General features: G+C 35.5%; 1 protein-coding gene across 1 annotated transcript in view; it reads left to right on the forward strand.

The window, feature by feature from the left end:
* LOC107296259 (protein kinase C-binding protein NELL1-like) overlaps window positions 1-15,924 on the forward strand; it is a gene marked incomplete at its 3' end in the record, with an annotated part of 376,505 nt that overhangs the window by 193,539 nt on the left and 167,042 nt on the right. Inside the window, exons 6-9 of the mRNA XM_015825608.1 lie at window positions 1,636-1,708; window positions 5,341-5,423; window positions 10,414-10,548; window positions 12,103-12,205. Of these exons, the coding sequence (XP_015681094.1) occupies window positions 1,636-1,708; window positions 5,341-5,423; window positions 10,414-10,548; window positions 12,103-12,205 (394 nt within the window). The remainder of the gene's footprint in view (window positions 1-1,635; window positions 1,709-5,340; window positions 5,424-10,413; window positions 10,549-12,102; window positions 12,206-15,924) is intronic.

Raw genomic sequence — 15,924 nt, forward strand, 5'->3', positions numbered from 1 at the left:
AAAGGTGTCATCCACGTAACGTATCCATAGCTTAGGGTTAGAGTTAGGGTTAAGGATGATGATGTTGCTGTCGGTTTTGGGGGACTTCATTGCCTGCAGTTCCTGTTTTGTAAAGATGCTGGAGTTTCATTTGTGTCTCAGAAGTGGAATGACTGTCTGGCATATTTGATGTTGGGTTTCTTCGCTGAGGTCTATTGATTTTAAGGTGCTTTATAGGTTTGCTCGGAATTCTGCGTTTGGTACATCTTTGTGAATACAGTATATATATATCCATAATTTTCAAGGACAACATGAAGAATTGCTTTGAAGCCTTGGGCCTCATTGATAAGGAAGCAGAAGAACTGTGAAATGAAATCAAACAGATTATTAAGCATAAAAGTGAAAAGAGATTGCCAAAGACCAAGAAATTGGAGAAAGCAAATGACAGTATATGCTGGCTGTGGAATTCTGGGAGTTGAAGTCCACATGCCTTAAAATTGTCAAGATTGAGAAACACTGATATAGTGGAACTATATACTTTGTTTTGTTCTGACTTCATCTTTCAGAGAATCTTCTGTCCTGTATCCTATTAGTGTGATAGTTTTGATGCTTGTTCAGTTTATGTTATATGATGGGGAGGTACTGCCCCTAGTACCTGAAAAAATGAAGAAAATGAGAATGAGAATGATTTGGATTAAGTAGGCACTGAGCCTAGACATACCACAATAAAGGTTTATACATATGTAGGTATATATTATATCAATTTTCTACCATTCTACCTTTTCAAAGCTATTTCAGTGTATTTAAGAACTGAGTCCCTATCATTCTGATATGTATGAATTTTAGCCTGTTGAACATGAACAATGAGTTATGTATGTGACCTTTGTATGTTGCTGTTTTGCAAAATGAGTTTCAGTATGAATGCATGCAAACGTGGCAAATTTGGTGCTTTTATAAAAATGTGCATAGTTGTACCACTGCACTAAACCAAGGTGGGCTTCATAATCAATTTCAATGAAGAAAAATTGTAAAAGAACCATGAATATGAATTATTTTAACAGTGCATTTATATCTATTCAGAACTCTGATGAATTTCATAGGATCCATATCCAGGTCAATAGAATTACAGGAGAATTGTGGGCATAGGATTCATATTAACCAGGCTAAAGATGCCTGGTGGGGTGACTTTTCCTGTCACTTTCAACAGGCATGTCCAGAGAGTGTTAAAGCTATGAATTTGAGCATCCACATCTTGGTCTGCTTCTAATTATTTCCCCCCCACCCTGTATTGGGGTTGTAGCAGTGATCTTTGTATCAAGAGATTTCCATAGACAAAGCTTTCTTCCTCACTTCCATTCCAATGGGGCCTCTGGCCCCTGAGTTTCTATTCTGTGAAGTTTAGGATCTTGCTGGTGTCAGAAATTTTCATCTAGTCTCTGAGATCATTAGTTTGCTTTACTTTGCCAAGATGCCTGAATAAGGTTAAGTGATTTTTTGTTTTTTAAAAATGAAAATATGGCTCATTATTTTAAATTAATATGAGTCTAAACTATAATTGTGTCAATTTCTAGAGCCTAACAGTAGATGCGTAGTGAATGATTTTGTGCATTTTAATTACGTTGCTATATATTATCAGCTTTCTCTTCTATTACAAAGGGTATCATTCAAGATGCGAAAGTCATCTTTATGCCTAATGGATATATAACTCAGTGCCCTAATCTGAATCGCAGTAAGTAGCAATTTATATTTAGCATATTAAGTTATATTTATATTGTTTAATGTAGTGTGTTTTCCAAACTTTGTTCATTGTTGCTAAAGCATGTGCTAATCCCAAGTTATGCATGAGGAATGAGGAATTAATATGCATTCTTTCAGTTCAAGTCAAGAAAGTACATATGATGAAGACTGCGTATATTTTATGAAGTGATATAGTTCTTTAGGGCCCACCCCAGTTCCAAAGAAATCATCAATTTTATTCACTGGGAAGAGGGGTGTCACATAAATTAGTTTATGTTTTTAGGAAATTGCTATATAATGGAGTTTGAGAATTCATGCATTATGCCCTTCTGCAGTCTTCACCAAACTGTTAAAATAGATTGTAATTCATTCTTAGTCCCTCTTTTCCATCTTCTTTTTTGCCTTCCGCCTTTTTTTTAGGAAATAGAGCATTATTTTTTTCCCGAATATAGATACCGAGGGGCTATAGGCAGTGGTGGGATTCAAATATGTGAACAACTGGTTCTCTGTGTGGATGCTGCTTCCAGAAGTCCATTCTGGGCCTGGGCAACAAAAAATTAGCTACTGGTTCTGCTGAACTGGTATGAACCAGCTGAATCCCACCACTGGCTATAGGAGAATATAGCTCTTAGACTTAGTATTCCTGTATGATAATGTCCATTTTATATAAAAACATTATTAGAGTTTTACAGCTTTCCACTGCAAAAATAAGCCCAAAAAAATAAGGACACATTCAAAATGAGCAGGAGGCATAGTTTAGAAAAACTTTATCTATAAAATATATATAAACATGATACATACAGTTTCATTCAGTTCTTGGCAATGTGGTAGAGAACAACAACAACTAACTCAGGAGATCAGGACACAGGGAGAGACTAAGACATGCCCAGACCTAGGCTGGATCACATGCCTCGCACAGCCAATCCTATGTCTCAATTAAATAACAGTTCCCATTAGCTGGTTTATTGCTATGGCTATTCCAGTTCATAAATTCTTGCACACTGACAAACATGGATATTTATTTTCTAAATTGAACTTACCATAAAGCTGAATTAGAATTTCCTAAACAGCTATTTTCTTTCTTTTCCCACATATTGCTACCTTTTTTCTGTCTTTAGGCAGGAGAGTTATCAGCATTCTTAAGCAGAAAAAGAGCTTAGATACTCCTACATGGGATTGTATCATGCAGTTTACTCATAGGTTAAGGTTTCCCTATCCAGTCGTGTCCGACTCTAGGGTGTGGTGACCATCTCTGTTTCTTAGCTGAAGGAGCCAGTGTTGTCTGAGGATACTTCCGTGGTTATGTGGTCAGCATGACTATATGCCAAGGCACATGGAACACTGTTACTTTCCCACCAAAGTGGTACCTATTTATCTACTTGCATTTTCATACTTTCTAACTGCTAGGTGGGCAGGGGGCAAATAATGGGAGTTCAACTATTGCATAGCACCCGGGTCAGCTTTTAGCTGACAAGCTCAGCATCTTAACCACTGAGCCATCACGTCCCCATTGTTTACAAACATGCAGTCAAAGTAATCGGGAATCTTGGAACCTAAATAAGTGATGGGTTTCCATGCACTAGATATGTTCAACTAGAGCAGTGGTGGTGAACCTTTTAGAGACTGAGTGCCCAAACTGCAACCCAAAACCCACTTATGTATTGTTGGGTGCTGGGTGGGCGTGGCCCATTGGGTGGGCATGGCCAAGAGTGAGTGTGGCCCATTGGGCAGGCGTGGCCCATTGGGTGGGCGTGGCTGCGGTGGTAATTGCAGACTGGGTGGGACTAAAAAGTTCAATCAATCAATTCCAACTTTGCGAGATCTTTTTTTTCCCCAGGAGAAGTTGAAATTGATTGATTGATTGAACCTTTTTTTTTTTGCACACAGTGGCGGAGGCTTAAAGCGGAAAGGTTTTATAAAATCCAGCTGAAGGCCTAGGACTGGGGCGATGGCGCGCGTGCCCACAGAGAGGACTCTGCATGCCACCTGTGGCACGCGCGCCATAGGTTCGCCACCACAGAACTAGAGGCTGGTAGTCATTTATTAGGGGAAGTTTTAATCTAGATTTCTGCACTGAGCAACTAATTAGATTTGCTAGTCTAAATGAGGCCTTCCAATTTTGTAACTTTGTTTCTAAAATAACAAATATTTGGGATGTTTTTGTATGATATTGCCAAATCTTTACTTTCACAAAAGGAAACCATTTACTATTAAAATTTCATTTGGAAGTTTTGGAATTTTTAAATCCAACCATTAGTAACCAGTGATTCTCAGGTTTTTATAAGATGTTAATAATAGTTGATTGTCTCTCCATTAATTTTGCCCTATGGCAATTATGGTATTGCCCATTTATGGTATTGAGAATCTTTATGACTGTTACTCTTTTTAACAAAATACTTTCTATATTGAGGAATAAATAAAGGGCAAGAGTATCCATGCTATCAAGAAAAGAATAATATCTGCTATTCTAACTTTAGGTAGAAGCAGAATACCTTGGTTTATCTTTTTAGGAGATGTCTGTCTGTCTGTCTGTCTGTCTGTCTGTCTGTCTGTCTGTCTGTCTGTCTGTCTATCTATCTATCTATCTATCTATCTATCATCGCCATGAATAATGGTACTTTTTGCTTATCCTTCCTGGATAATATAGAAAGGCTCCTTCTAAGATTTAATTGCAGAAATGTTTTCAGTTAAAACTCTAGTCTATTTGCATGTGTATCTGTGTGTATATCAACAAATCTCAACATTAAAAGCACACATCTAGATTATCTCAAGTAATATAGATCTAAAGTCCTTTAAGAAATATATGCAGTTTTCACGTTTGGCTTCGTACTGTAATTTTGTCAGTTCTTCTGGTCCTGAGAATTATAACCATTTCAATTGCATTTCTTCTGCTATCTGATTTCTGAGCAACAGGACAAAAATAGCAATGGCAAATTAGAATTTGCAATTAAAATTGGTTAACTTTCAATTGACAGTGCAAATAAAATGACTATAGAAACTGATTGCCTAAATTTTGCAATTCAACTATAGCCCTCTGCCCACTCTGTTTACTTTATACAAATTGATAGTTATCCAATAATTACTCTACATTTATTATTCAATACTGCAGTAGAAGTACACCCATATTTTTTTCTCCTTCCAAGTCCCTTTTGGAATGACAGCAGGGGCTTTCCAGAGCTAAACTATGGACCTCCGATACGAACGAAGAAGTATAGACCAACCCAACCGTACTTTTACGGTTAATAACGAACCTCGTCGTCAGTTTCCGTACAATGACCAAATACAGTCTAACAAAGAGTAAGTAAGATCCGTTCATTTCCCGTTATTCACACCTTTTATGTTTAACACTTGACACTTACAATGGATAAGTTTACTCTTTCTGTTATAGGCTTGCATAGCAACAGCTTGTTTCACCATGATAGTAAGAAAAAGATAAAGCATTTTGATCAGGCTTTCAAAACCGTAGAGATGTCTATTGTCATACATGTATAGCTTTCCTAGTCTAACAGTTACCATGTTCCAATCAACATCTATTTGGCCTCTAAATGGTAAACACGTTGTATTTTATTTCTTTGTTCAGTTTGGTTTTTAATAATATAGTATTTATTCTTTCTTTTTATTGAGCCTGCCCTACCTGCAGTGACTTCTTAAGCCTGGTACAAGGAATTATGGATTTACAAGAGCTTCTGGCTAAAATGACAGCAAAAGTAGGTACCTGGCTATTACTCACAATTTTTAATCCAAGTTGCTATTTCCTCCGTCTCTTAAAGCCACTATGTCTGTATTTTCCCCCCATTTTTTGTCAATGGGTTTATATCAACTTAATCCATACTATAAGAACCTGTTAAATCATGGATGGGAAACCTGAGAATTGATAAAGGAGAAAAAATTGTAGCTCAGGATTGAAACGAGGGCTTCTTGATGCTCTTTGCGTTTGGTTGTTTTCTTGCAGATGTTTCATTACCCAGACTAGGTAACATCACTAGTGCTCAAAGTACTGATGATGTCATCTAGTAATGAAACATCTGCAGGATCTGACAATGTCATAAAACTATCTGCAAACAAGTATTTCAATACTCTGGCAAGTATGTTCTGTCCATATCCTTACTGTTGTATAAGAGGAGGGGAAAGAAGATGGAAGCAAAGAGAAAGAGTATGCCATCAGTTGTTCTGTATACTCTATGTGCATTTCATAATGCTTTGAATAGACTGTGGGTCTAGAGAGAACAAGGAATTTGTTTTTTTATTGCAATGAAAAATTGTGTGGAATTGTGCTATATTGCAGACAAACTTATGTCTCATTTTAGACCAGGATTGGTAGGATGAGTCTATCAGAATTGTCAACATTTATGTATGGTAAAGCAGAGAAATGATTGCTACGGTTATAAAAAATTGTTACAAATCCTGCTGATTTCAGTAAAAAAGTCTATTAACTGAGACTAACCCATTGAACACACACATAGAGTATTTCTGAATAAACATGTGCAGACTTGTAGTGTTGTTTCCAACTGAAAACAGTGGAATTAAAAATTTAAAGTTCTTGGCCTTTTTGTTTTAAATAAAAGCTTTGAATGAAAAATATACCAGGCTGCAAATTCTGCATGAATTCACTGACATATATCTTGTTTTAGTGTTCATTTTTTTCCTTTAGGCTGTTTATTGATGCTCCGTCTTCATTTAAGCATGCCCTATTTTTACAGCATGCTTTGAACAGGTTTGTTTGGAAAAAGAAAAATATTAGATTTCACCTCATGTAACTGAAAGAAATAAGACAATTCAGAAGCATTCTAGTGGATTTAATATATGCTGAGTCAGTCCTAATTGAGTGGCTTGTCATTTGTTGCAATTAAAGAGCCATGGTGGCACATGGTTAGAATGCAGTATTGCAGGCTACTTCTGCTGCCTGAGGCTGCCTGCAGTTTGTCGGTTCAATTCTCAAGGTTGACTCAGCTTTCCATCCTTCTGAGGTCGGTAAAATGAGGACACAGATTGTTGGGGGCTGACTCTGTAAACTGCTTAGAGAGGGCTCTAAAGCACTGTGAAGTGGTATTTAAGTCTAAGTGCTAAGTGCTATTTATTGGTTTTAAGATTAGTGAATACTTTATTACCATTCTGAAGTTTACTTGTATCCATACAAACAGAGTATTCTTTTAAGTCCGTGTTCCTTGTTTTCCTTAATGCTTCTTCTGACATTTGCAATACACATATATCTTTTAATTTTAATCAATAATTTTAATTTAGCAAATGGCACATTTGTCTCTATTTTTATTAATGAATACACAATTCATGGTTTACTTTTGTTTCAGCAGTCCCTGTGGAACTTGTCAAAGTCAGCAACATGAAAGACAGAGAATCACAATGGAAGTCCTGTCTATTTTGTGCATGTTTCAAAGGGGCAAGGATTCCATTGGATGTTCTACCTTATTGCTGATGTTGATGCTTCCCTGCCCACACTATTAGCTAGTGGCTGTGAGTCGTGCTTTGTGTTTTCCCACCCATATTAATTCTGAATAGGGTGGTGCACTAAGAACAGAGAAGAAAAATGTGTGTGTGTGTGTGTGTGTTGTGCTGTATATATTCAGTGGTGGGATTCAAATATGTGAACAACCACTTCTTTGTGTGGATGCTGCTTCCGGAAGTCCATTCTGGGCCTGGGCAACAAAAAATTAGCTACCGGTTCTGCCAAAGTGGTGTGAACCAGCTGAATCCCACCACTGTATATATTCTTTAATACTCTTTTCATAACCTTTAAATAGAAATGAGATTTAAAAGACATATTTGTTCTTCCTTTCCAAAAGAAAGAACAATTGCTTCTCTCATCATAAATTTGGTCTTTAACATCACAGTATAGAATCTAATATTCCATCAAAGGCACAATGCATTCTGGAAGGATAGCCAGATGGCCTTGCTAAACTTTTAGAACCTATTTAGAGTGCCTAATAATAATTAACAATGCATTATATTTTAAATTAGTCCATATTTTAAAGTAAACATTCTGAAGCAACATTGCTTAAATTATGAATATATAGAATATTTTAATAAATATAAATGCAGAAATGTTTGATAGTAATTGCTGAAAAAGTTAGATGTTATTGGTTTATCAAAGAACAATTACTTTTAAAGCATAAAATAATTTTTGGAACTCAAGGGATATTTAAAAAGTGGCAGATACCCATTCTAATGATGAACTCGAATCACTTATGGGTTTAGAAAAATCATATCAGATTGTTTTTGTTTTTTTTTAAAAACTGAACAACAAAACTAAAAACATCCCATCATTTAATAAACACATATTGATTCTAACTTCCTGAATCTGGAAATATTTGTGCTGATTTTATGGGTCTGTGTTTTAAAAAGATGTGCCTAAATAGAGGGCGTCCCAGGTTGACTATATCTGTGCTCAGAAGATAAACAGCTCTGGACCTGGTGAATGAATTCCAGGTTATGGGAAGCTGGACTGAAAAAGGTGAAAAAACTCCTGGAAGAAGATAATAGACCACACTCTTATACATTTCACACACTTACGCTATTTCATAAAAATATATCCACTAATCTTTTTGTGAGAGCTGCAGAGAAATGTAAAATTCAAGAAAGTAGCACTTCAGTAAAGGATTGCACTTTTCACATCACTTGATAAGTATTGCAAATCACGATTGTAAATGATGCATTTTCCTCCATAAATTGTATATGATTTGTGTTTGCATTAGGTTTGATTCAGAATAGAAGCTGCCCAACTACAAATAAGGCTCTACAATTGAAATAAGAAAACTATAATCAGAATATTATTTTCTGATTTTTCTGTTCTTTTGTGCTTTATGTAATCTAGATTTGAAACATATACAAAAGCTTTAGAAGATAATTTTATAAATCTTGTACAATTGAATGAAAATAGGACATATTACCATAGCATGGCCTAAAATAGAAAAATATGTGGGTATATACAAAGTGCAATATACACCCTTAATGGATCTTTCTCCTGCAGTTTCAATAAATAATTCTGTTGCCTATTTGAGAATTACATCTGATATATAATTAATATCAAAATATTAAATGTATAATCAATATAGACTTCTAGATTCTTTACACTGCATCTCAGTGATCAAAAGGGTCCTAAGCAGAGAAGATTGCCATACAATGTACAATTTTGTATCAGTTAACAGATTGGGCCAAATTGTTTCTGCCTTTCTTTGAATTTGCAGTGATTTTTTTTTACAGTATTAAAGTGAGATAAAACTGAGCTGTCTAGCTTGGAGCTTATATTGATACCTGGCATTTTTATTAATGCTGGACATTCTTCTTTTATTTATATAAGTATATGTGTGTGTATGTGTGTGTGGATAGGTATGTGCATATATACATACACACACATACATACACATTTACAAATACATATGTATATAATGTTATTTTTAGCTTTTTTTCTTTCTTTTAAAAAAAGTTTAATGTCATCACTAAGTAATTCAACTGTTGGCTAAACTAATAGTAGTACAGGTAATACCTTGAGTGTGGATACTGGTTTTTTGATAATTACAAAGCCTGTTCTAAATGGGTCAGTCTTTACATATATTGATAATGGTAAAACTTGTACATTTGCTTTACATTAATGGCAGTACACACAGCTCTGCAAATCCTTCAAATCCTTTGGAATTAGGAGCACATATGAAGCACATTTTTTTAAAAAAAAATTAAAAAGTCTTTTTCCAGAATTTTGTTGCTGCATTGAATCGGCTCCTAATTCCCAAAGTATTTTCTCCTACTTCACGTTAAAGCTTTTCTTTTAGAGAAAATTTGTGCAGCTTGTCAGTGAAACTGGCTTTCAGCAATTTGTATTAACAAGCAGCAAAGGAAGCAACATTCTCTTCTCTTCAAGGCAGGCAAGAGAAGGAAGAGAAATTAGGAGCAATTGATTTCACTGTGGCCTGCAGTAGCATGTGTTTTTTTGAGAATGCTCAGAATAGAGCTTTGTATGAGCTGATCAGATGGTAGATATAAGTGCCTACTTCCAGACACCTGTATCTTTGTAATTGCAATCCCACTGTTCCTAACTGCACTGATATTTGTTTGTGCAATTCTGAAATGACCAGAAATCATAGTCCCTTGTTTCTCAGCCAAGAATATATTTTGATTATTTGTCAGAAATTTGTCCTCTGGATGTGGCAAACTACTTATGCAGTAGGCTGTGGAGTTATTTGGTATCTAGAATACCAAGAATCCTTGGTATTTTCAATCGAAGGAGCTCAAGAAACAGAAGATCTGGATATAAGACTATTCAGAACAGTCCAGATTAACAGGGATGTTTTAAATTAGGGCTGGGTGGGGAAAGAGACTCAATTTGTTTTCAAGCGTGAGATGCCTTCTTTGAAGAACTATGATTTTGAAAAGGTCTTCTCATATCCATTGGATATCTGGAAGCTCTTGCTTTTTCTGGCTTTTTTATGAATAAACAAGTAACATTTAAATAAATTAATTGAATAATTATGTTTTGTTTGTATTATATAGCGATGACCTCCCTATATGAGACATTTGTAAATATTGTTCTGTTCCACTCTCGATCATAATTAGTGCTTTGTTTGTATTATTTCGATTGTAAATTTACCTCTTAGCCAGTTGCTATTCTCTGCCGCCTTATCGTAGAATTTCTTACTTCAGCGGTTTACATATGTTCCAGAAATTAAATCAAGTAACTTTCTTTTATAGCTAAATTATGCAGAAATGAGACTTAGTCAGTTGGAAAACTGTCACTGTGAGAAGACTTGCCAAGTAAATGGAGTCATCTACCGAGACAAAGATTCATGGGTAGAAGATGATCACTGCAGAAATTGCACATGTAAAGTAAGACACTTCTAACTTATATATGAGGATAAAGCAACTTATTGCAATTTGATATTGGTTCTTGGATAGATCATACAAATTTTTGTAGTAACCTTCACAAACAGTAATATGTATACTGTAGGTCTTAATTAGCATGTTTAATGAATCTTACAAAATGATTGCATTATTTGAATTCATATTATTCAAAGTTATATTGGATGATCAGTTCCACCCGATGGAAGTAAGCAATGAAAAATTTTAAACATAAATTTCTATCTGCATAGCAATGAAAGATTACAGTAAAGGATAAAAATTACATATAATTTAAACTTAAAGCAAAATAAAAATAAAAAATATGCTGTAGATCCACACATTCCAACATCTCATCCTATTTTGGTGTTGCTAAAATCACGTTCATGTCATTCAATGACATCAGATTTTTGCTCTAATGTATTAAAGAGCCTCTTCTTATTAAAACTTTTGCTAGCTTCACGACAACAGAATTTTTGGGTTGCATTAAATGCAACCTGGTACCAATTTACAATTTGTATTACATGGAATATAATATCACATTACAGGTAGACCTTAACTTATGATGCTTAAAAACCATCCAAAGTTACAACAGCTCCCACCGCCCCAAGATACATAGTCAAGTGATCACATTTTGGGCACTTGGCAACCAACTCACCTTTATGGCCATTTGCAGTTTCTCATAATCATAAGGCAGTGGTTTGCAATATTTTTTTTGCCAGTTTTTACTATTTACTTCCAGGTTCCAGCTATTGAGGAACATGGATTCATTTAACAATAGTTGAGTGTGCTTAATGACTGTGGCATTCACTTAATGACTGCAGTGTTTACACTGCAAAAAATTGAGTCTGGTCATGTATGTATGATGCCTTGATTTACAAATGAAACAATTTATTATTGTAATTCTGGGGTCAATTATGGTCATAAGTTAAGAACTACTTATATTAAACTCAAATTAATTGTGACCTACCTGCATAACATAAAGAAAAAAACAAAAAGTTTACCACTTAATTATTTTAGAATGTTTTACACATTTCAGAGCTTTCAGTGCACAGTTAAATGGCATCTTTGTGATAACAGGAAAAAGAAACATTAATATTATGCTTAAGTTGCAACGGAGATGGCAGCAATATGTATATTATGTTTCTAGTATTTATCATTTTGAATAGCAGAGGAACTGAATTAGTATGAAAACCTTTCCTGGTTGAAATTATTTGATAAGTATCGTAAAAAAGGTCTTGCTTGCTCAAGAAAATAGAAAAGTTTTCATTAAAATGTTGAAGATGATTGACAGAATGTGAAAGGTGTTATTTATGTGTTTGAGAAGATCAGATTCTTTTTTCTTGGTTGTCATTCTTAGGCAATTGCTGGGATTGGGGGAGTGGGATAAAAGAATTTTTTTTCCCCAGAAATCTAGTAGTGGTTCATATTGGTAGGGGTTAGATAAGATTCTGCGCACTGAAGAATGACATCTAATGCTACTGAGATTCTGCTAATTATAACATTTCATACATTCACTATTGCATTTATCTGCTCTTGGTTTAGAATGGAGTGGTGGAATGCCGACGAATGGCCTGCCCGCTATTGAATTGTTCTTCTGATGGCCTTCCAGTCCATATAACTGGCCAATGTTGCAAAGTATGCAAATGTAAGTACAGATCTCTCCTCTTTCTGTTCTAGAATTGTATGCATGCATGTATATGTATATATGTGTATAAATCTCCCTCCCTCCACTCTTATATACAGTTGTATCTTGGTACTCAACTGCTTTGAAACTCATCAAATTTGATACTTGACCCATTCTGACATGAAAACTTTGTTCTGGTACTCATCATTTGTTTGGTAATCAGCACCTGAGCTTGTGACCGCCTACCACACTTGTTGACACCAAACCAGACTTATCGACACCAGCCACACTTGTTGGTGTCAGCTGCCTTGTGACTCATTTACATCATTTCTTCATGGGGAAAAATTGTTTGGTACTCATCATTTTTGTATTCATCATTCCTTCTGAAACCAATGAATGATGAATACCAAGGTACCACTGTATATGGGAAACTAAGATGTGACTAAAACTTACAGTCCTCCCAATTTGTAGCCTGATTAATATAGGCTAGAAATATTAATTAAGGGGTTTTAAGGAAAACTCTTATGATCTGGTAACACCAACCTGAAAGCAACCTGTGTTTTGCTTTTGTAATCATATATTTAAAGTAGGTTCTATACTGACTTGCCAAACAATGGTAAGATGATATGGTATCTTTAAAATGCCATATATTATAGTTAACTGCATAAGAAAGACTATATTACACAAGCTTACATGAAAAAGTATATTTTGGTATGTTTACATAAAAAACAGAATATGCCAGAGAAAGTTTTGTATGTGAGGTGTCCCTGTTTCTTTTCAGAAACTGTAGAAAGTTAGTGACATCAAATTGTAAATGAATACCAGAAATAAATCAAACAGTTGGAGAATAATCTTATACTATATATTTATATAGACATCCCAAGAAGGAGGTAAAGGAGCTTAATCATTCATTTTTCCAAAATCATTATACAAGATAAACAATAATACTTACAGAGAAGCAGAATATACCATTACTCTTTGTACAATTTTAAATTCAATTCCAGATAATTCCAGTTCTGTCATTCTCCTCTGAAAGTTTAGACCAATGGATCTCAATAAGTCTACATATCTCAAGAACTATCTTGAGCAGCTGGTTTTAGGAAATCTCAGGATTTGCTGTAATAGTTTATAATTTATAGAATTTTAAATAGCCTGGTAATTTTTTAAGGTTTCTAAACAATGGTTAAGTGTCTGTATACTGAACTCAGTGTATATTTCCTCTCCTGCAGTGCTCTCCTATTCAACAATAAAATTATTTACTCCTTGAGAGAATCTAATAATAGAAGAGTTTGCAAGACAATTTCTATAATCTCAGCAAGAGACACTAAAGTGCTATCTTCTACATTGATAGATATTATATTTAGATTGTTAATATAGCAGAAAGCATAGAAGGAAAATATGCTTTGTGACTTGTGGTGAAAACTGATAGGAAAATAGAACTCCACTTAATGACTAGTATCACACAACAAACCAAAATCATTGCTTGCTTTAATCGTAGTTTATTGAATGAACCAGAACTGAGTAGGTTTACATAATTGTAATTGGTTCACACAACTCCCTAAATCAAAACCATTTTTTTCCAACACAAATGTTATTTTGTGCACACAGTGCTAGTCATTAACACTATACATTGTGATAGTACTCTATAGATTGATTTCTTTGCAGCACAATCTGACTGTTTACAGTTTTCTGGTTTGTTCTGAACTCAGGAATATAAACTCTCATATTAGAAAATGAACATACTTACCCCTTCTACATACACATCAGATTAACAACCTTGAATCTTATATATTTGGGGATGGAGATTTGTGATACAGCTGCAATAAACGCATTATCTTAACATATAGATATTTATTGCCATCACATTATATATACTTCGATAGAACATCTGCTGCTGGTTCTATATGCGTCCAGGAGCTAGTTGTCCTTCATGGGCACAAGTCAGGCAGATTCCCATTGGCTGTTGTGAGTCCTATTCATTTTGTGTAGCATGGATTTATGTTTCTCATTGTTAAACATCTGGCCCTGTATTTCTTCTAGTTCCTATAATTATATAGACCAGTTGAGTAATTATCAGTTGTATTTCCAAATAGAATGGAAAAACAAAACAACATTTTGGGTAGCATATTGTGCTCAGATAGTACACAGGACGGTAGTATATATTTTATAATGCAGTTTTAAAAGATCCAATCATATGAGATAAACTGAAGTTGTAAAGCAGGTGATGATAAAAATTGAGATCTTACAGAATATTGCTTTTTGTTGCAAGCATGCTGTGATATAAACCTTAGCAATTGTAGAGAGTATATGGGGAGCCTTTAAGAATCTAACAGAGGTAATTATGGAGAAGATGAACATTTCCTATAAAATCTGTAGTTCTCTTTTCTTCTTGTTTCTCCCTTCCCCCTCTATCTTTTTCTTCTTGTGTACAACATTGGAATTTACTCAGTGGTGGGATTCAGCCAATTCACACCACTTCGGCAGAACTGGTAGCCAGAATGGACGTCTGGAAGCGGCATCCACACAGAGAACCGGTTGTTCACATATTTGAATCCCACCACTGAATTTACTCCTATCTTGGAAGATATTTGATAAATTGTGAAGGGCAATCTTTATACTTCTTCCCTATTGATTGCTTCTACTCTTTTCTTTATTATTTTTGACCCCTTTTGCTGCCCTGTATTACCAATTTGTGAAACAAATACCTGGGAAGATTCTGGAAAAGATAATCTAACAACGAATCAACGAACACCTACAGGCAAACAAAGTCATTACTAAAAGCCAACACGGGTTTGTCAAATGCCAGACAAATCTTATTGCATTCTTTGACCAGGTGACAAAATTAGTGGACCAGAGGAATGCTGTGGATATAATTTACTTGGACTTTAGTAAGGCATTTGACAAAGTAGATCACAACCTACTACTTGATAAGATAGAAAAATGCGGGTTAGACAGCATCACCACCAGATGGATCCGTAGCTGGCTGACCGGCTGTACTCAGCATGTAGTCCTCAATGGAACTGCATCTACATGGAGGGAAGTGTGTAGTGGGGTGCCCCAGAGCTCTGTTCTGGGCCCAGTGCTCTTCAACATCTTCATCAACAATCTGGACGAGGGGATAGATGGGGAACTAATCAAATTTGCAGACGACACCAAGCTGGCAGGAATAGCCAACACTCCAGAAGACAGGCTTAGGATACAGGAGGACCTGGACAGACTTGAACACTGGGCGCTATCTAACAAAATGAAATTCAATGGTGAAAAAAGTAAGATTCTACATTTAGGCAAGAAAAACCAAATGTACAGGTATAGTATAGGGGGTACCTTGTTCAATAGTAGTAACTGCGAGAGGGATCTCGGAGTCCTAGTGGACAATCATTTAAATATGAGCCAGCAGTGTGCTGCAGCTGCCAAAAAAGCCAACACAGTGCTAGGCTGCATTAACAGAGGGATAGAATCAAGATCATGTGAAGTATTAATACCACTTTACAATGCCTTGGTAAGACCACACTTGGAATACTGCATCCAGTTTTGGTCACCTCGATGTAAAAAAGATGTTGAGACTCTAGAAAGAGTACAGAGAAGAGCAACAAAGATGATTAGGGGACTGGAGGCTAAAACATATAAGGAACAGTTGCTGGAATTGGGTATGTCTAGTTTAACGAAGAGAAGGACGAGGGGGGACATGATAGCAGTGTTCCAATATCTCAGGGGCTGCCACAAAGAAGAGGGAGTCAAGC

Source organism: Protobothrops mucrosquamatus, unplaced genomic scaffold (assembly GCF_001527695.2).
Source record: "Protobothrops mucrosquamatus isolate PMUCROS unplaced genomic scaffold, P.Mucros_1.0 scaffold2711, whole genome shotgun sequence".
NCBI lineage: Eukaryota > Metazoa > Chordata > Lepidosauria > Squamata > Viperidae > Protobothrops > Protobothrops mucrosquamatus.